General features: G+C 31.6%; 2 protein-coding genes across 2 annotated transcripts; both read right to left on the bottom strand.

Annotated features, from left to right (window-relative positions):
* Positions 1 to 10,512: 10,512 nt before the first annotated feature.
* LOC133029151 (uncharacterized) lies at positions 10,513 to 11,220 on the bottom strand. The gene is made up of 3 exons (XM_061101641.1): positions 11,039 to 11,220; positions 10,836 to 10,937; positions 10,513 to 10,756 (listed from the first exon to the last, which is right to left on the bottom strand). Exons 1-3 carry the CDS (start codon positions 11,080 to 11,082, stop codon positions 10,564 to 10,566), a joined length of 339 nt encoding a protein of 112 aa, XP_060957624.1. The 5' UTR covers positions 11,083 to 11,220; the 3' UTR covers positions 10,513 to 10,563.
* A 5,229-nt stretch (positions 11,221 to 16,449) lies between these two features.
* LOC115704776 (probable L-gulonolactone oxidase 6) lies at positions 16,450 to 20,689 on the bottom strand. Its single transcript, XM_030631981.2, has 4 exons — positions 19,756 to 20,689; positions 18,335 to 18,590; positions 18,119 to 18,220; positions 16,450 to 17,307 (listed from the first exon to the last, which is right to left on the bottom strand). Exons 1-4 carry the CDS (start codon positions 20,455 to 20,457, stop codon positions 16,583 to 16,585), a joined length of 1,785 nt encoding a protein of 594 aa, XP_030487841.2. The 5' UTR covers positions 20,458 to 20,689; the 3' UTR covers positions 16,450 to 16,582.
* Positions 20,690 to 22,002: the final 1,313 nt, after the last annotated feature.

The raw sequence follows: 22,002 nt of genomic DNA, 5'->3' as shown, positions 1-22,002 counted from the left end.
TAGATATTATTTTTAATTAAATTAAATAAAAAATAGAAATAAATGAGAAATAATAGTAAAATATCAACTAGTAGATTTATACTCTAATAAAATATTAAAAATTGAGAGAATTAAGGAGAGAAAAGAAAAATATCAATTTTAAATTGTATTTATATATAAATATTATTTTTAATTAAATCAAATAAAAAATAGAAATAAATGAGAAATAATAGTGATTAAAAAAAAATCACCCAATAATTTCTCATAAACCAAGAATTCTGTTATATAGGCACATTTTATATAGAATAGATATATAGATTTAAGTATTTTATAATTTATAGAAAATTTATTAGAATTAGAAAAATAATAAAAGATTGATTTATTAGTTTATTCTCTAATAAAATATTAAAAAAATGAGAGAAATAAGGAGAAAATAGATAGATGTATTTAAGCTAATTTTAAAGCGCCACATCACCGCCTCATACTTCTCCTTTATCTATTCTCTATTCTATATAAAGTTGCCTATATAACAGAATTCTTGATTTATGAGAAATTCATGGGTGACTTTTTATTTATATTAAAAATAAAATGGTTTATGAGAAATTCATGGATCACTTTTTATTTATATATAATAAAATAAATCCCATTAAATCTAAAAAAAACAATACGATTGGGTTTTTGCTGTTGTACATCTACGATAGTATTTTCTTAATTATTTATTGTATTCCTTTTCCTATTACAATTTTGACATTCCCATGGGATCACACATAATATTCCAATCCGCACTTCTCTTCTTTCTTCTTCACAACTTAATAACAAAATATATAAGTAATAATAATAATAAAAAAGAAGTGTGACTTTTATCAAAGTTCACAAAACCAACGTTCACAAAACCAAGTAGAGATGGAAATTGATCGGTTAATGTACGGAGAATGCAATACCCGCCCCCATCCCCGTTACCTATTTATACCCCCATCCCCGCCCCATCCCCGTCTAATAACCAACGGATTCGGGGTAGGGGAATACCCATCGGTTATGGGGAACCCATCGGGTATCCATTAAGGTAAAATGAAAAAACAAATTAATTTAAAATAATTGAAAAAAATAAGTTAAACTAATATTCTCACAAATATTTATTATGCATTCATAATTCATAGAAGATAAAAAATAAACCTACTTCAAAAAAAAGCATAACCTAATAGAAAATAAAAACTAAATATGTGTCAAAGTTTGAAAAAAAAACAAAAAAAATTATATATATCTATATCGGGGTCGGATATGGTGCGGATAGTATTATCCCCGCCCCCGCCCCATCCCCGCTTCGGGTATTGAAATTGTCCCCCACCACCGCCCCATTAACCACTAAGATGGGGAATCCCCACCCCATTAGGGGCGGGTCCCCGCGGTTACCCATCCCCGCGGTATAAATTTCCATCTCTAAAACCAAGCATCAATGGCGAAAAAAACCCAACAAAGTTTACAGCTAACAAATGATTGTAAGTGCTCGACATATGCATTAGTTTCCAGGAGCAAAGTTTTTTAAAGTTACGTAATAATTTACATATATGCTGCAAACACAATATAAAAAAAATAAAGAAAAATATGGAAGAAAGAAGAGACAATTATTCACATCTAGAAATGTAGTAGAGATAATAATAGAAGCTATTCATTTTTTTTCTTTTTTTTATTATCAATTTTTTTTCTTTTTGAATAAAGATAAATATGAAATTTTAATCGCATAGAGTTTTATTTTAATAAAATATAGTATTTTAAAATAATTTAAATTCAAATAATTTAATAGTATTTTGTTATAAAATACTATCACTTTTTGTTAAACATGGTTTTCACTTTTTTGTTGACACTACCATATTCAATTTATCAACGAAAAAATGGACAATCCAGATATATGCAGACTCGACTAGAATGAAAAATGTAAAATACAAAAATTACACTATTGTCTCTATCGAAGCAAATGAAGATTGAAATCCACCAATGACTATCATTAGTTTTCTTATCTCCAATTTTTAGACAAATGCTATCTTCAATTTACAACAATTTAGAGATTGATTTTTAATTTTCTTTGTATCTTACACCCGTTTAAGTAATGTTTTTTTAAATATTGGAACATCAATTTTTAATTTATTTTTGGATTAACTTAAGAACATATTTAAATCATCAAACTCTCTTAAATGCTAATATATTGCATTCGATATTCACTTTTAATTGACAACATTATAAACTATAATATTTAGATACACATAATAATAATCTCACCTAATAACTAATAATATATTTTTTTTTAATTTTTAATTGTATCACTTTCAAATAACATAGAAAAGAACAAACATAAAATTTAGTATACGTGCCTCGCACGTAGCTTTTTGCTAGTATATGTATAGGTGACTATTCAATGGTTACATTTTTATTGTAACCATATGGTTATATTTTTCTTTTAACCTGTAATAGCAGGTTACTAATAGGTAGACTTTCCTTTTATTAAATTTAATTAATTATAATTAACTATTTTCTTAAAATAATTAATTAAATAGTAGACATTCCTTTTTTAGAATTATTTAATTATAATTAACTATTTTCTTAAAATAATTAATTAAATATTTAACAAGACCTCTTTTAGCAGTTAATATTTATATTTAAATCCTTACTTGAATTATTTTAATAATTAAGCCATTTAATTATAATATTTACAATAAAATTTATTTTTTTTACAAAAATTAAACTTCTTTTGACACAAATTAAAATTCTCTTCTTATAATAAATTTTCAAATAATTAATTATTTTTAAATGATATTTAATTATTTTGTTACAATTATATGAACTAAGTATGAGGCCTCAAGCTAATCAATCGATAACAAGTGCAGCCATTTTTTTTCTAAAAAATCCTTCAACTTATTTCATTTTTTACTTTTTAAATATTTAAATAAAAAATTAAATAATTAAGTGTAATAATTTAAAATTTAGATTACAAGTATAATAAAATTTAAATTATGAAATTATATGTGTATAATTTTAAATTATAAAAAGTTTTGCTATAAAATTTTAAATAATTTAAGTATAAAAAAATTAAATTACTAAAAGATCCTTATATAGTAATAAATTGTAAAAAATTAATTAATAATTATAATTAATTTAATTTTAAAATATAATTAATCTTAATTAAAGTTTTATAAGGAAATAAATGATTATGTCACTTTCAGGTTACAAGTTATTTATTATTTATTTTTATTTAATTTCCAAATTAATCACAACCATTTAATAGTAATCCAATGCCTTAAAGAAATGTAACCATGATGGTTACAATAAAAATGTAACTATTGAAACCCATATTTATATATAGAAGAATAGGTTCTTTCTCCTTTTCTTTATTAAATCATTTTTGCTTTTGTTCTTTTAGTTTTTTAATTACTACAAGAAATGACATTAAATTCAATGGTACTTGTAGCAGAAGTGACAATCCAGTTGGCATGTTTCTTATTTACAAGACTAGAGACAGGTTGAGATGAGGTTGGTGGAGTTGATAAGACTTAAAATTGATTTGGATCAAGAGTATATATAGGCCATTGTGGAGAGTCCCAAACAATATTATTGCTTTGGTCACCTACTCCTTGACATATAAAATAAGAGGGTGAAACTCAAAGAAAATATTATTGTCAAAAGCAAATTTAGAAACACTAAGGCCACCTCCAATGGGACACTAAAATACTAAATATAGTGTAGTTTCACACCATATTTACTCCAATAGAACACTAAACCTATCCTCATAAATAGCTTTGTCTACAGTATCCCACCAAATTTAGTAGGACACTATAGACCACACTATTTTTTTAAAAAAAAGTTTTTAATAATTAAATAATACTTTAAAGAAGAAAAATAAATAATTGTATATATTTAGTATTAACATATTCTTATTATATTAATAAAATAATAAAATAATAAAGAATATAAAATTTTTTGTAATTTTTAGTGTTGTGGTTGGAATTGAAAAAAAAAAAAGTAGTGTTAAAATAGTAGTTTTTTGGTGTTGATTTAACACTAAATTTGAGTTTCTCCATTGGAGATGCCCTAAGAAGATTCTTAGTAATATCTGCTATGTGCAGCAAATTTTTGAGAATTAAAGTTTTATCAAGATGTTTAAACTTAAAGCAGGCATAGCCAATGTGTTGGATCTTCAAACTTGAACCATCGCCCAAATAGAGTCTCTCCTGTCCATTGTACTCAAAGCTACTCATTAGATTATGCTTATCAGTAGTGCAGTGATTGGTTGCTCCTGAATCAGGGTACCAATTTGCATCTGCACTTTGTGATGTTTAAGCAACATGTGCTTGCATTGAAGTAGTACTGATGCGTGTCGTAAGCCACAACAAATTTATTATTTTTTTTTTCAATACTTCCAATTATTTTAGTATAATCGTAAGTAAGGGTCGATCCCATGAGGACTATGTTTATTTAATTATTCACAATTTAGTAACAAGAATTAGAAAATAAAGGGGGTTTTGAAGATTAGAATAAAAATTTCAATAGTAAAAATTAAAGAAAAGAACAAATTTAAAGTAAAGAATACGATATGAGAAACTAGTTAAATGTTATTCGTCACCCTCAACAATCATTCCTAATTCCTATTAAAGAATGTAATTTTCAGTTTCCAATCAAACTATTAATCCTGCAAATAACGCTGAAGCAGTCAATTATCCCAATCTCCCTATTGTATGTAATCAAGGCGAAGCGCTCAATAATTAACTCTTTTACCTAAAACAGTAAATCCATGAAGCATGCAATTTATTTAACTTAAGCATTGAGATTTATGGAGATAGACTAATCTAGGCAACAAATCAATGAAGCATATAATTCATTTAACCTAGGTTCTATTCTTCATCACAAATTGTAATTTGTCACAAACAGTTAGAATCCTAGACTATTAGGTGAATAGTAATCCTAAGATGACGGTAGATTAAAGTAAAACCTAATTTAGCGGCCGTCTAAACAAGATTCAAACAATAATCATAACATTGAACATAGAAGAATAGAAGCAATTTGATATATAATGGAAACTAAAAATTAACATTCAATAATTCAATTAAGAATTCATGTTTCGGGGTTTTGAAATAACCCTACTAAAAGAAAACTATTCAGAACTAGACATTAATAAAAATCATAATATATAATTTGTAGTTTTTGAATTCTTCTCCATTTGTAGTCTAAGAGGTCTTATTTATAGTAATGGGAAAGTTAGTTGAATCCTATTAGAATTAGGATTCTATTTATAGTGGATAGATAAATCCTCTTAGAATTAGGATTCTATTTAAAATAGTAGTAGGAAATATCTCACTAAAAGAAAAGATAACGCATCTTCTGAAAAAAAGATAAAAAAATCGCAACTCTACTTGAAAAGCTATCTTTATTTTCGCTATCTTTTTTTCCAGAAATTTCCTACTGCGATGACTGATAGTATTTTAGCCATAACTCTCTCAATATTACTCAGAATTGGACGATTCAAGATGTTCTGGAAAGCTAAGAACGAGGTCTAAAACTTTCATGTTGAGCTCCAAGTCTAATTCTGCCATTAAGTTTTTTCCGAATCTGCAATTAATTTCCGCCTTGTACAATCGAGCTTGCTGACTTCCACTATTTTCCACCAAAATATGCTAAAATCTCTCCAAAAGACTCTAAATGGATGAATAGTCTCTAAAATAACCTAACAAATTAAAATCACACTATTCAATAATTTAAAGAATCAATTTAAGAATATTAATAAATAAATTAATCATATTTATAAGATAAATATGGATTCATTAAGTAGCTCCATTAGAGGGTGGTAAAGTTCCTGTAAAGCTTTTGTTAAACCTGTAAAAGCATTCAAGAGCCATATGTCAAACTTTGTGACATAGTGGACATCGTGGCTTGTTTTTTGCTGTAGGAAACCTTCCACCATGTTGAGTACTATGGTTTCCTCTTCCATAGTTGTAGGAAGGAGATCCACCTCAAGACATATAGCTCGAGTTAGTTCCTCTATTATCGTAGTAATTAGAAGAACTGGAAGATGGATAGGGTGAAGAGTGAAAGTGACCTTCACTAATTCCTTGTGCTCTGAAATTGAGATTGTAATGAGCAATGAAAGCTTCATATGACAGTTGAGTCTCCATACCAGGATTAGTATCAGTAACAGCAAGATTGGCACTCAGATCTACCTCTTTGTCAATATTTTTGATTCTTGATTCAGAGGCAAGAATGAGTGCTTCAATTTTAGCTACAAAGTATAATCCAATTCGAGTATTTGATGATATGATGAATGTATCATATTCACTTGGCAATCCTGTTAGGTCCTTTTTTGGCAATTTAGTTGTCAAAATATTTTTTAATTAATGTGCATTTTATTGAGCTTTTAAATTGTTTTATTACATTGATTTTATGCATTTTATTGCTCTTTTCTATCTTAGGAAAGAATCATTTTTCAGCTGGACTTTTCTTTGTTTGGAAACTTCTTGTAAGAGAAGAAATTCTTTTATGGAAAGTTGACTAATTTTGGGAAAGTTGACTTTCCCTTTTTCTAATTGATGATTTCGATTTTGTCTTTATTAAAACAAATCAAATTATCTTTATTTGGCAAGTTTGAAGTCCAAATTCGTGATATTGCGTTCAATTTGGAAAGTTTCCTTTCTGGTCCTGATCTGCTACTGCGAAACCCGATTCTAATGCTGCAAATCAGGAATTTTTTAAGGAAAATTTTGTACAGCTGGGAAATCGTTTTTGTGGCTGTCTCTAGGGTTGCTATGTCCTATAAATAGGACCTAGAGAGCAGCCAAACGATTTCATCTCTTCTAGTCTCATATTTTCATATCTTTCTTTGTGAGAAGAGTGTTTCATTTGTAAAAACCTAGAGTGTTCAACTAAGTTTTGGTTTTCTTATTATGATCTCATACTATTCATAGAATAGGTTGAAGAGAAGCTTTGAACAAGCGTGGGTCTTTGGGAGAAGACTTTTCCAAGTCTCATTTCGGGAAGAAGTGAGCATATATCTTCGGGAGAAGATTTATTTAAGCCTTACTTCGGGAGGAAGTAAGCACACATCAATAGCTGAAGGGAGTTCACTACTTGGTGTGTTTCAGAGATCAGATTAGCAAGGTGGATTACAAAGGGTTGCTGAAAATCACTAGAGGGAGTCTAAATTTGTTTAAGTCAATTACTTTTGTAATCTTTGATAATTTACTAATTGATTTCATTCTCTGGGTGTGGCTCCTTGGAGTAGTAGTGTTTGAAAGAACACTAATACCACGTACAAATCTCTTGTGTCAAGTGATTTAATTTTCTGCAATTATTTTTATATTCTGCCAGTTCTGTTTTGTCTCTGTAAAATTGGTTTCTGCAGTATCATAATTACTTTTTGCTGCTGCAGACGCGTATACATTTTTATATACAGTATATTTTTGTATTAATTATTGGCATTTGCAAAACTAGGTTTTTCAAATCCTTTAAAGATTGCAGCAGTATGATCTCAATCAGAAAGAACTTCTCCTACTGATGCAAGAAAATCAACATGTTGCTTGACTTTGAAAAGATACTCATTAAGAGAGGAGGTTCCTTTTTAAAGATTCTGTAATTTGGTGTGAAACTCAAGTATATCTTAGATGAAACTTAAAGGGTAAAGTATTTCTCCAGGGCACTCCAGATTTGTCGAGCAGTGGAACACCCAACCATTTTTGTAAGAAAGCTCTCAGTCATGGAAGAAAGAAGCCATGACAAGCAGCTAATCTTGTACCTCCCATTCCACAAAGCCAGGGTTCTAAACAGAGGCAGCTCGATCAGCATCGCTCAAGAACTGAGGTGGTGGAGCAATGTCTTGGATGAACTTTATTACATTCAATTTCCACGAATGGCTGCTTGAACTTACTGCTTCTATAGAAGAAAATTGTGATCATTAAGTTTGATCGACAATGTATGGTTGAAATAGATCAGACTATTGTCGATCTTACGAGATCGATTTCTTTCTGAAACTTGAGAAAATTCTGGTGGAGCTATTGGACTGGGGTTCCCTTGGTTGTTGTTGCTAGAGGAGGATAATGCACTGATACCATATTAAAGCTATGATTGTTTCTCACCACTGTTGCAGAGAACACAAGAGCAGAGAAAGAAGAAAGAAGAAGAATAAAGGAAAGAAATAGAGTAAAACAAAAATAAGAATCTCTTCGATTGATTATGAAGCAATGCACATTATATACACAACTCGAAAGAGCAAACAGCCAAAACAGAAACTATAGCAAACTCCTAACCAAATGTATACAATCAAAGACTAACACAATGACATTTAGAAACTAACTGTCTTAACACACCCCTCAAATTTAGAATATATTGATCATGTCAATAATTCTATGTTTTTATCTTTGAATTGGTTGAATCTTGAGCTCGTGATTGCCTTTGTAAGACCATCAATTATTTGAGCATAATGTACAAATAATATTTTTTTTTATATCAATACTTCTATTCATTTATCACTTTTTCAATTAAAAAGTATAATGAATTAGTTTAGTCTAATAAAACTATTCGTATATAAAAGTTTTACACTATTATTGATATATAGATACAATTTATTATCTCTCAAAAAATGAATGATGGTATTAATATTTCTTTAAGATATATAGGGGAGATCATATCATCTCAACACTATTTTGGGGAACTTCAACTAAATTTAGGCACAACATGAAGCTTCGTCTCAGTTCAAGCCGAGATGACAACCTCAAGATATCTCTTTGACCTTATGTGGGGTATTCCTCACCTTGTGCATCATCTCGACCCAAGGAGGGATGTGACACACATCATCTCAGCCCAAGGGGAAAGTCAACAAATATCACTTCAGCACAACATGTCATCTCGACCCTGTGGGGTGCTCCTCACCACACTATCATCTCAGCTTCAGTTTGCACTACCAGGACATCACCTCGGCCCAAGCCAAGATGACAACACCAAGTCATCATCTTGGCTGAAGCCGAGATGACAACCCAATATGCTACTTCGATTCAAAGAGGGAAGAGATCAAGACCCCATCATCTCGACTATCATCTTCTTCCTGTAGACATCATCATCTCGGTCCTATCATGGATCCCCTCACCAAGCACTAGGCCAAGATGCACACTACTAGTGCATCATCTTAGCCCTAGTCGAGATGGTCCACACCTTTGCACGTGCTTCTTACGGCTTACCAACATTATGATTCAGCGTGTGTTCCTCGTGACCAAAATAAGGTAGCACGTGTGGATTAAAAATATCTTCAACAATTATTATTTTTCCAGACATTTATTTTGAAATATAATTTTTGTTATCATTTATGTTTTAAACCTAACCCAACCATAGTTGATATAGGAAGGTGCGTCTTAGGTTAAGAGATATTAAACCCTAAGAAAGTCCTAGATGAAAACCTATATAATTAAGGCGATATCAATTGTAAAGAGGAACAACTCATTCTCACCAACTCTCACTAGCTCTCTCATTTTAAAAATTCACTTGATGACTAAACTCTTGAAAAATATAACTTTATAGAGAATGGGTGAACCACTATAAAATTCTCGTATTTATCTTTGATAAATTTCTTTTCGATAAATCTATTTATATTGATTGACAAATACTTGTATTCATCTTACTTGTTTACGATTTTTAAATTCATTAATGAAAAATCGCCTCAACACAATTAACATATATCAAATTTTTGTTGAGCAAGCAAGGAGACAGCTCACTATATTTTCATACAATATACAAGACAAAGTATATACATAACTTGATAAATACTCGCGCATGTAATAATAATAATGACTATAGCTTATGATCTAGTACCCACCACTACTACAAAAACACCCTTTAGAGGCGGTTTTTAAGCCCTTTAGGCGTCGGTTTTCGCGAAATTCGCTACCGACGGCGATCGAGCGACGCTGAGGTTTATATGAGCCGACGCCATATATACCCCTATGGCGTCGGTTATTAGCGCTGAGCCGACGCCATAAGGGTACATATGGCGTCGGTTCTAGCCAATAACCGACGCCATATATGGCGTGAGCCAGGCGCCATATGTAGGCGAATTTCAGGTTTCCTCATTTTTTTTTAAATTTAATTATATTATTTTAATTTTATATTTATTAATTTATATATTATTTTATTTAATTTAAATTACATATTTATTTAAATTTTAAATTACATATTTATTTAATTTAATTATATATTAATTACATTTTAAATTAAATAGTAATTAAATTTGGGTAAAAACATAATTTGATTTCATAAAAATAATTAAATATTACACAAACATGTAAAATTAGTTAAAAATATTAATAAGTTAATAAATCTAATTACAAGTTAATCTATAAAAATTACATAATGAAGAAAAATTCTTCGACCTTTGAACCTCAATCGTCACCGTGAATCACCGCCATCAATTGTTCGATCCACTATCGTTGTAGTGGTAACAATTACTGTTTTTGGATCGTATTGCTTCTTACCCCAAGCTTGTTAAAAAAATTAAAAATTTATATTAGTTTATGTATATGTATATTATATATTTGTTATTATAAAATTTATATACTATGATCAATAATTAAAACTTACAGCTTTTTGATCTTGTATGTAACGGTTGGGGTTGGCACGTGCGACGATGTCAGTGATATATTTCAAAATATAAAAACCGCATTCTTGGCTTTTAGGTTGTCTTGGACAGTTTGCTTGTGAAATTCCTTGCCACGGGCCAAGATACTGATGTGCGTCCCCTATATACATGAATGCCCTGTTTGGGAAAATTATATTAGCATTTCAATTCGTTAGTTAATTTAAATTCGTTACATAAGAAGTCATTAAATTATTACCTTCCGATCATTTGTTCTATTTCTTCGGGAATTGGGCGGCCTTTTACAGGGTTTAAATGGATAATTTTCCTTGGCGCAACCACCACTAGCGTCCAATGCATCCTAGAAAATTATATTGGAATATAAGTAAGATAGTATAAAAATAATTTGAAGACATAATATAGAAATGAACAATTAGCACTAAAGAATTTAATAAAGTTTACCCGATATTCCAAGGAATAAAGAACATTTGGTGGTTGCTGTTCATTAATGATAACCAATTAGCCAATCGTCTTGCCGCATCGTCAAAAGACTGACTCTGTTCTTCATCGCTGATCCCATGCACTGTGAGAAGCTCTGGGTCGTAAAACTTGAAAATTTTTCTCAGACCGTTGATGCTCTCCCATATGTGTGTAACATCCCCGCTTCAAGCCTCCATTGGGTCCTTACACCCACGGAAATAATGGCTCTTATACACGAGTATGTCACTCTGGCTGCATCATGGGCTGATGACTGACCCTACAGACCAACACGAGTGTTTCCAGCGTGCTTTGTCCTCACTCGCACGCTTCCTGAGAAAACTTCCCAGGAGGTCACCCATCCTTGAAATTGCTCCAGGCCAAGCACGCTTAACTCTGGAGTTCTTTCGAGATGGGCTACCGAAAAACAAGATGCACCTTGTTGACATAGGTAGTACCAATCAATCCATTTAAGCTCTCTTCAACTGTGTAGTCCCATACCTACACAGTCTCTGAATCATCCCACTTGACCTTCCCCAGGCATGTGGGATTGTACAGCTTACCCGGTATTTCCCCTTACGGATCACGGGACTACTGACTGTCACAATGTGCCTGCCAAAAAAAAGTGTTAGTGCCTTATAATAATTTAACTATAATTTGATATAAGGTTAATTAGATTAAAGAAGAGTATACATCATTCCAAACAGCATTCCCTGGTTGTCGATGTAGTTACACGTAAGCAACTTTGCTGCAAATCCTCTCGAGATAAAATGATGCGGGTACGCGGTGCAATGAATCCTCGGGGGACAGAAATTGTGATTATGTCACGTTTATCTTTGAGCCTTAGGAATTCATGAATCATCCATTTTAGCGAATTAGGGATCAACGCCATCTTCTCTTCCGTGAACAACTCATCTTCCCGTGCACCACGGCTTTGTGGAGAAAGCATCGGAGCTTTCCCCTTTGACGCATCACGTCTTGAGGGCGGTTGAGCGAGTGGACCCTAAACAAAACAGAACATAATATATATATATTTATATATATATCAAATTTTATCTAAATTCTACCGAAATTTCGGCGGCATAACGGTTGTAATTGAATGACCCCAAAAATTTTGAACATGGGCTGTATAACAACAAATAACACAGATATACCAGTAGTTTGTTCATCCATCCCACCGCGACACATATATTCGCAGAACCTACTTCACTTACGGATGAATATTGAAGATATTCAAACTCCACTAATCATTAATAATTAATTTCGGTTGAGAAGTTACCTCGGTTGTTAAAATTAAGTGTTTAGGCCAAGGAAGGAACATACGGTACACGTCCACTAACATATACGAACTCTTCAATTGGGACTGGGATTTCGGCGTCCTCTTGCGGGATTTCGCGAGAAACCATGATCGAGCATGTGAATCATCGTAATCACGGCGATGAACTTTGATCTTACCCACATGCTCGTACAAACACCCTCGGGCCACAATATTGTCGATGTTGTCAGAGCAGAGATGTACTTGCGATTAAGGGCCGCATGGTCATCAAAATTGTATAGGATACCTTGGTCGTTGAGGAAATGAACTCCTCGGCATAAATTTGTGGTTGTACCTCATCTGAGGAGCGTATGGTTGTGGAACATACGCCTCACCAGCCACCTCTCCTTCTTCCTCTTGTTCGGCGGCGTTCCTCTGGCTGCTTGGCAGGGATTGGACTTCGGCTTTTAATTGTTCAATCTCCTTCGCTTGCCGAGCCACAACATCGGACACTTCCCTTTTCTTCCCGCCGAACATTTGAGATGCCCCGGTCGTGAACCTACAAATCATAAAATGCAAATTAGCAACAATTTCATTTGTGTAACTAAATAAATAACATTTGAAGTAATAGCATACCCGGCGGCCACGACACGTCCGGGATGCTGCGGTGTCCCGAGCGCCTGCGTGAGGATATCGTTTTGCCCCTGGACCTGAATTTGTCCCTGACTAAGCTTCTCCTCTAATTGAGCCTAATGCACGCATATATTCAAGCAATTAGTATATGAATTATATACACTAACTCATGAGTAGAACTCAATTAAGGATTAATATATACTTACTATCTTCTCGGCAATTTCCTTGTCGTAATCAGTGACAAGTTTTCTACTCTTGGTGCGAGATTTAATCCAAACACGGTGGCGGGGAGGATCTGCAACTTCGAGGTCCTTTTTCTACATAACGTTATAACAATGAAATGAGTACCAATTAAATTGTATAGCACATTATAGCACATTAAATTTTAAGTATTACTTACCACAGCTTCCCGTACGTTCACCATTCCACTCCGACCACTTCGATGTCTGGATTGAATTTTTGAGGAACGTTCATGTTGCACCTTACTCAATTCCTACAATGCCAAAAAAATACATTAGATACATGTACTTGTATTTAAGAGTTTATCTTAGTGTTAATATAATTAGCGTACCGTAAATTCGGGGAGTTAGTCGACTTTCAACAAATTTGCACCAATCGGCGGCGTCGATCTCCGGTGCTTTTCGGGGACTTGTGCCAGTCGTCCCAGATCATTCTCTTTCAACGCGGGCATTATGATGTCTTTTGTCATCCTATTCTTGAAGTCTTTCATTAACTTCCCAGCTAGGATGAGACAATCATGTTTGAAGGTGTCCGGCACAATGAACCCCGTCTATTTTGAAGGAAAACAAACACGGTTAGAGTCAACATTTGGAGTAATAGAAAAACAAATCAAAATTCTAACAAATAATAGCTTACCTGAATGTCTTTCCAAACTTTATTTTTCAGAGTCTGGTTGACTTCTTTCCAGTTTTTATAAGCCAACCCTATTGTCTGCCGACATCTGACTCCCAGAGTGGATACGAGCTTTGCGTAGCTTTTTCCACAGTATTGACCTTTATCATTAACTTCGAGGGCCACTCTTTTGCCCTGATCCATTAGTTTGGATATTTCATTCATTTGCGTCGGCCCTCGTGTAGGTATTGTGGTTGGACACTCATTTTCTGCTCCCGAATCAGATCCTGATTCTGAGTTCGCCATGTCTACACCATTAACAAACAAACTTCAAAGTTAGCTACATATATAACAAGTAGTCTATTGAAACCTCGTAAATACACATGGTCCTTAATCATTGTAATATTCCCTTTAGATACATTACAACAATCTACACACGGACAATGAATACGATCGTGATTTGTAGAATTCTTTAAGGCAAACTCTAAAAATGCATCGAACCCTACTTGAAATCGCAATGTGTCTCTCTCCTCACGCATCCATGATTTATCCATAACAAAAATCCTATCCAAAAAAATTCAGTATTTAGTAACTACTTATAGCTAGTTACTAATTACACAATGTAACTAACTAAGTTTCTCACAATTTATTCATATTAATTTATAAATTACTTAAATTCTGGTTTTAGATTAGTTCATATTATTAGGTTGTTTTGTTGATTAGAATGTTATTAAAATGTTAAATATTTTTAATAAATAAAATTGAGGGGAAAATTTTTTGGTAAAGCAATAAAGGTATTAACTAATATTTTCACCTTTTAATTAACTTTTGCTCTTTATTTTCTTTGAAAAATAAAAATCCACATTGAACCTCTCAAATGAAAGAAAAAAATAAATAAAAAAAGAAGGATTTTATATGTTTATTTTGTTAATTTATTTAGTAACTAATTATATCTAGTTACTAATTACACAATGTAACTAACTAAGTCTCTCACACAATTTATTCATATTAATCTAAAAATTACTCAAATTTTCGTTTTACATTAGTTCATGTTATTAGGTTGTTTAGTTGATTAGAATGTTGGTAAAATTAAAAAGTTTTCATAAATGTGAATATTATTATTTTTTATGTGACCTAACTTCTTATTACTATGTTATAATTAACTATATTATGAATGGTTTTAGTAAGATTTATCCTAATTCTCTAGAAATTTCGGCGAGCATAACGGTAGTAATTGGACGTTCCCAAAAATTTTACAAGTGCCTAAAATAACAAACAAAACGAGATAAACAATACAAAATTAATCCACCCATCAGGGCAGGTACATGTATTCGCGAACCTACTTCACTACGGATGAATATTTAAGATATTCAAACTCAACTAACATGCATTGATAATTAATTATATATTAAGAAAAAGTTAGTAAAAGTATATACCTATAATTGCAAGCCCAAATACGCTACACACAAAATTATGCGAACCCTTTATAATATAAAGAAATACAACGAAATTACAAAATTAATTATTTCATAACTTATAACTAGTTATAAAAAATTGTAACAAGTTACTTAGTTACTAAATTATACATACATATATATAATCAATTATATCTCACACTATTATCTCAAAAAAAAATAAAATTATATCACACACTAATTCCATTTTAAAATTTTTATTTCTAAACTAATTTTTTTTTTTGAAACTAATAAAATCCCTCCAATGTCATTTTATTCACAATAAATATATATTGCAAAAAATATATAAAATACAATTACAAAATTTATTTTCATAAAAAATATACACACACAATATACACACACAATATATACACACATTATATACAAATATTCAATAAAATATACAAATACATATATATACTATACATTGTGGTATAAATTATTACCTAATAACCGCAATCAGAAGCGACCATAGTAAAAAATCCCGACACTATACACATAAAACACAATAATATTACTAATAAAATAAAAAAACTCAAATAATAATTTACAAAAACAAAAAATAAAACAATATACATAATACAATAAGAATAGAAGCAATATTTATACCTTAAACGAGGTTGAGATTGAACAATTTCTCAACAAAAATGGGTGGCCGGATTTCACACCCAAAATTTACTATTTGGGTTCGGATGACACTTTTAGAGGCTAAAAAATCAAAACTTTTTAGGTGTATGTTATTAAGTATCGAAAATGGAGGATTTTAAAAAAATGGAATGTTGAAATGGTTGAGAAATGAGGGAGATAGGGTGGGGAGAAGGTGGAGGAGGCGAGGGTTTTGGGCGAGAAAATGGGGTCTACGGTTTTTACGGGTTGCGGGAGTGAAGTGGGGAGGAAGAAGGAAGGTCGAGCAAAGAGATATACTCTGATCGACCCTATGGCGTCGGTTCCTTCATAGGAGCCGAAGCGGCATAGGGTACACGTGTCGAGAAGGCTTGTGTACCCTATGCGGGTCGGTTCCTATACGAAGCCGACGCCATAGGGTAGTTCAGAAAAAAAAAAAAATAATTTCCAACCGCCTCTAAATGGTATAATACAATTTTATACCTACGGTTTTTATCAAAAAACCGCCTCTAAATGTCAATTTCGAACATAGCGGGTATTTTCACACCCTTTAGCTTCCCTTTTTATAAATAGGGTTGAAAAAACTGCCTCTAAAGGCTAATATTGTAGTAGTGCACAATCGTAAATAGTAATTTTCAAACGTACAAAGACACACACACATGCATGTAATTATTATTACACTATTACATAATTATAAACTTATAATAATTAATGTTTCTTGGAATTCAAACGAGTACAAACTCTTGCTTCCTTAAACAATTTCCCAGGCCTGCAGAGGTAGCCTTTGGTAGGAGCACAATGAGCATCCTCACTACACCTACACAACCCTTCCAAAGCACAACCCTCCTTCACTATACTCAACCCACCCTTAACTCCCAAAACTTGGTCACTCCACTCACTTGAGAACAACCCCAAAGGATCATAAATCTTTTTAACATTCAAAAACTTCTCACCATTTTTCTTATACTTTTTCAAAGCTCCTTCAAAAGCTACATTCCTATTCTTCCCCCAATGGGGCAAGGCTCCGTACTTGATCACAGCAATTTGTTCAATCTCTTCAAGTATGTCTTCATAAAGTCTAGGAGCCAATGGATCTTTGCTTCGATAATAAGTGATATCAAAGTCTACTGCGTCCTCTTGTTTACCCAAATAAGCAGTTGAGGAGGTGACATAGCGCATGAGAATCCCATTGTAGAGTTCTACACCACACAAGGCCTTTGGTTCCAACTTGACTAGTGCTTGAATATCTTGAATGAAGGTCTTGACTGAGGACAAGGCTACACTGAATGTGGTTTGGTGAAAGAATTCGCCCTTAATTCTGTGATCCCATGCGCATGCTGTGATTTTTGCGTCGTTGTTACTGTCTAAACATGTTCCAGATGCTTGAAGACGGTGATGATATCCAATCACTGGGTACCCTTTAAAAATAACACCTGTATGTATATATATTTTTAAAAACCACAAATAAAAATATTATAATATTATGTTGTAAGTTAATTTTACTGCTACCTCTCACAACTCCTATCTAATTTTTCTATACAATAATTCATCATTATATTTACACCCCAAACACTTATATATGTAAGCACTCTAATATTAATTTTAATTTTATGTTAAATAAATAATTTGTTTTTATATTGTTATTTGCATATATTTTTATATAATTTCTATTCTAATAAAATTATATATATTACAATTTAAATTTAGAAAATATTACTCTATATACTATTTTTTAACCTTTTTTTTTTTAAATTTACTGTTTTGGTCTCTCATGAGCTGGTTTTTCCGGTAGTTTCCATATGGGTTGTTATACGAATTTCGGTTGCAATTTAAATTGTTCTGTTAGTTGCAATAGGGATTTTTACATAGAACTCCATAAAAATAGAAAAAAAAAAAACGGTTTTGAAGTGTAAAAATAAAAAAACTCCTTTAAATTTTGTCTTAATATGTAAAATACGTTTATATTTTATGCATGTAATTTTTAGAATGTGAGAAGAAAGAAAAAAAAAATGAATATATTATTAAAAGAACAAACCAGGTGCAAATAAGTGTTGAATCCTATATATTTTAGTATTAAATCATGTTGGTGATGAGTTTTTAGTCCTTACCATTGTATATATTTACTTAAACCATTAAATTATAAAATAATAATAAATAAAAAATAAAAATGCTAGAAGGTTTTAGTGCCTAATAAGAATGATTAAACTAAAATATATTATGATGAAATTATAAGATCACACTGACCATTGTTTGTCAAACCATAAGCACTAGTGGAGAGAGTGGTAGTGACCAACTTTGCACCCGTGCATTTCCCATTAGCATCATCCAATGATTCCTGATTGTCCTCTGTTATTATAATATATATACATAATTATTATTATACACATATCATAATAACCTATATATATATATCTCTATATATATAGCCATCTGAACAATATAATTAATGAATTAATTAACCTGTGGTTCTGATAAGTGCAAGTGCTAGAGAAGAGGTGGGGCGGAATGGGATGAAGTCGTATAAACCATCGCCAGAAGTATTGGAAGAAACTCTGTCATCCACTCGATACACTGCCTTTTCCTGACTTGGGTACCATATTATATCACCAAACTCGTGTTTTCTCCCAAAACTAATCACTTCGTCTCCTAAATCAGAGTCGTTCTTTTTTATATACGTAATTGATCTTTTAAATAGAGGCTCAAGTTTAAATGTCACCTGTAGTCAAATCAATACCCCAAGTAATCATAATTAACGATATTTGTTTAATTGATAACTTTAAGATAAGATCACAACTTCAGAGGAGATACAAAATTACATAAGTTTTTCCAAACTGTGTCTGTGTCCTACGAATAAATGTCAACTGTCTAAAATATCACGAGTAAATTTGGATTTTTACCCCCTTTACGACTGTTTTCATGGTCTAATAATTCAATTCAGTCAACAGAGTATAAACATTATTTGAGCCCGAAAAAGTTTCGGGAGTTTTGTCTATTTGTAATTTATTTCAAATAAATAATTATATCGTTTTGTCCTTACAAAAAAAATAATATTATATATATGATATTAATTTTGTATGCATTTTCTAGATTTTACTCACATGTTCACCTTGCGTTATATTAGGATCCAAGTCTCTCAAATCTGGCTTAATTCGATTTAGAGCCAACGATTTTTCAATGATGCGTACAAGTTCAGGCAAGTATTTAAGGTCAGATCACAACAAATTAATACAGTAGAGTTCTTTTATTATAAGGGAAGTTTTATTGCTAACTAAAAATTAACTGGGAATAAAATCAAATAAAGTAGCTTAGAATAATTAGTTAATGAACAACACTAATCAGTAACTTTTTCTGATAATCATTTTTTTTTTGGTTCAACAATTTTCATTTAATAGAAACCGTGTGTATAATTTTAGAAATTTACCCAAAACGAAAATGAACATAAATAACTTAAATAAAAAACAATCCAAGTAGGAGAAAAAACCCAATTATTGCTTACACAGCTTGCTTTGACAATAAAATACCCATATATAACTTGCATTCAATTCAATCATTTATATATATATATAACAGTATATATCTATATGTATATATATCTCTGTTTGTACGTGACTATCTAATTTAGTCCCAAACTGCACCAACCCTGCCCCCAAAAAATAAAATATATAATAAAAATAAGAGCATTTGCCATACCCCATCGGTACCGTGATATTTCTAATACTTATTTTGATTTGTATAATTTAGAAGTGATTTTAAGCCCCTAACTCAATACACCCTATAGTTAAATTAATATTGTGTTTCACATATTTAAATTTAAAGAAATATATATTAAAAAAAATTAAAATCTACACCAATATGCTTATCCTATATGTCTTAAGACATACCTGAGAGATGACCCCAAGAACACCAAGTGAAACCTTGGCTGCGTTCAATTCTTCATCACCCTCCTTGAGCCTCCTGACTTTGACAAATCCATCGACAGAACTGCCTGGACTGACGATGGTAAGCCCCGTGACATAGTCATGCACCGAGCTTCCTTTGCCCCACAATGTGCTTCCATGTGCGCCCGTGCCCATCATGCCTCCAATGGTTAGGCCCCACCAATAGGGCGCGTAAGGCAAAGCAAGTTTGGCCTTTGCAGCCTCACTTATGAGGTCTCTAAGCGTCACACCACTCTCAACCGTCATAGTCATCGCTCCCTGGTCGATGTTGAGCACCTTATTAAGATTCTTAGTGCTTATAAGAAGCCCCTCTTCTCGGCCGCCCCCGGGACAAACCAGCTTGGGAATGCTGTGTGAGAACCGGGTGGCGGCCTTCATTTTCAATCCATCTTTCGTAGCGTTTGCTATGATCGAGATGAGCTCTTCCTCCGTGGTAGGGTAGGCCGTGGCGCTTGCTCGGCATACACTGCGGTCAGGGAAGGCTCCGTAGGAGTTGGTGATGGTGCAGTTTGAGTTGCCTGTGGAACACTTGATGGGGTCTTCGGGAGGAGTACAACAAACCACCATGAGTAGTAACATTAGACAGTTTAATCGGAGTACTTGTTGTCCTGACATGGATCTTTGGAGCTGATAACCAATTCGCATTAATCTTTGATTGGTCCTATCCTTAGTGTAGAAATAATTAACGAAAGAAGTTATTTATAGATATGGAAAAAAAAAGGTCTCTCTGCAAAAGAATAATAATAATTGTCAATATATGTCTCAGTGTGATCTGCACAACTTTTTTTCTATTTCTTCTGAAAGGAGAGATATGAGGATTTCATATTTTACTTGTTTGATATATATCGTGTATAGTATAAGCAATATAATATATAAAATATATATAATTGTCAATAAATTAAAATAATGGAGCGCTATAATGTAGCACTCGTTTTTGCCATTTAAATTGGTAAATAACAGGTAAAAATAATGATAACCTGTTACACACATCACAAAGCGTACAATAGTCATTATAAAAGGAAAAACAAAACATATAATAATTCATCATATTTCATATATGTTAAATAAATAATTAGAGGGATGTGAGACAGTGAGAGAACTGAGGACTAGAAGAGAAGAGTGTGAAGGTACATTAACGTTATTTTTATCTTTATATCATTATATTAAAGTTTTCCTAAAAAATCAACTATTTTAGTGAAATTTTTTTTTAGTTATAATATAATTTTTCTTTTAACTAAATATGATCTTTAGTCACAACAAAAAATTCCTTATGACTAAAATATAGTATTTAACTACAAGTTGTCACTAATTTAGTTTTAATCACAACAAGTATTTAAAAATACATTTAGTCAAAACAAATTATAATTTTTATGACTAATACTTTTAGAGACGGACTTTTTAATCACAACATAAGAATGATTAATTATAATTAATTACAATTTTTTTACTTTTAGTCATAAATTTTGTTGTGGATAAAAGTAAGATTTTATTGTAGTGTTTGGCTATTTATTATTGTTACCTAAATGGTTTAATTTTTGTTATTTTTTTTTTTAAATTAACAGTTAGTTAAATAAATAAATTAATAAATTAATCAGTTTTTGAATAAATTTATTAATTATTTCACTTTAAATATCCAATTCAATTATTTATTTTATTTATTATTAAAATATAAATCTAATTCTCTCTCAGTAGTAATGGAATTCTCGTAAAAGCGCTTAAATCTGATTCTCTCTCAGTAATAATGGCTATTAATAACATAAAAGTGTTCGCAAATGAGATGAGTGTGTTGTTCGAGGATATCATAGCTTTATTGTCTAAATTTCCGAAAACAATTTTGTCCTATATATGTGTCTCGAAAAGATAACACTGCGGCCCATAGTTTGGCTAAACATATATACCCTTAGGTTAGACAATGAGTTATACTGGTTCGAAGAGGTCCTAACACCGATGGTTGACGTCTTCTCGAAAATAATAATGTGATCAATATCAATTTTTTTTAAAAAAAATATATAATTTATATAATTATAATTTAAAAGTGTAAATAAAATAAGGTAGATGTATATATTTATTAGGTATTAGTAACATGCAATGTGTGTTTGCTTAGAGCTGTATTAGAGTTGCTATTATCTAATTATTAATTTAAATAATACTATAATAATAAAATTAAATCTAATACAATTCAATTATATT

The sequence above is a fragment of the Cannabis sativa genome, chromosome 1 (assembly GCF_029168945.1).
Source record: "Cannabis sativa cultivar Pink pepper isolate KNU-18-1 chromosome 1, ASM2916894v1, whole genome shotgun sequence".
NCBI lineage: Eukaryota > Viridiplantae > Streptophyta > Magnoliopsida > Rosales > Cannabaceae > Cannabis > Cannabis sativa.
Note: the sequence above shows the minus strand (reverse complement) of the source record. Positions and strands in the feature narration are given on the sequence as shown.

What these genes read in the sequence shown, in the direction of transcription:
- LOC115704776 (XM_030631981.2), bottom strand. Translation starts at nt 20,457, where the DNA reads ATGCGAATTGGTTATCAGCTCCAAAGATCCATGTCAGGACAACAAGTA. An exon ending in TGCACTTATCAGAACCACAG is followed by an intron (nt 18,221 to 18,334) that starts GTTAATTAATTC and finishes TTATAATAACAG; the next exon opens with AGGACAATCAGGAATCATTG. An exon ending in TTATGGTTTGACAAACAATG is followed by an intron (nt 17,308 to 18,118) that starts GTCAGTGTGATC and finishes ATATACATACAG; the next exon opens with GTGTTATTTTTAAAGGGTAC.
- LOC133029151 (XM_061101641.1), bottom strand. Translation starts at nt 11,082, where the DNA reads ATGAACAGCAACCACCAAATGTTCTTTATTCCTTGGAATATCGG. An exon ending in TTTATTCCTTGGAATATCGG is followed by an intron (nt 10,938 to 11,038) that starts GTAAACTTTATT and finishes ATAATTTTCTAG; the next exon opens with GATGCATTGGACGCTAGTGG. An exon ending in ATAGAACAAATGATCGGAAG is followed by an intron (nt 10,757 to 10,835) that starts GTAATAATTTAA and finishes TTTCCCAAACAG; the next exon opens with GGCATTCATGTATATAGGGG.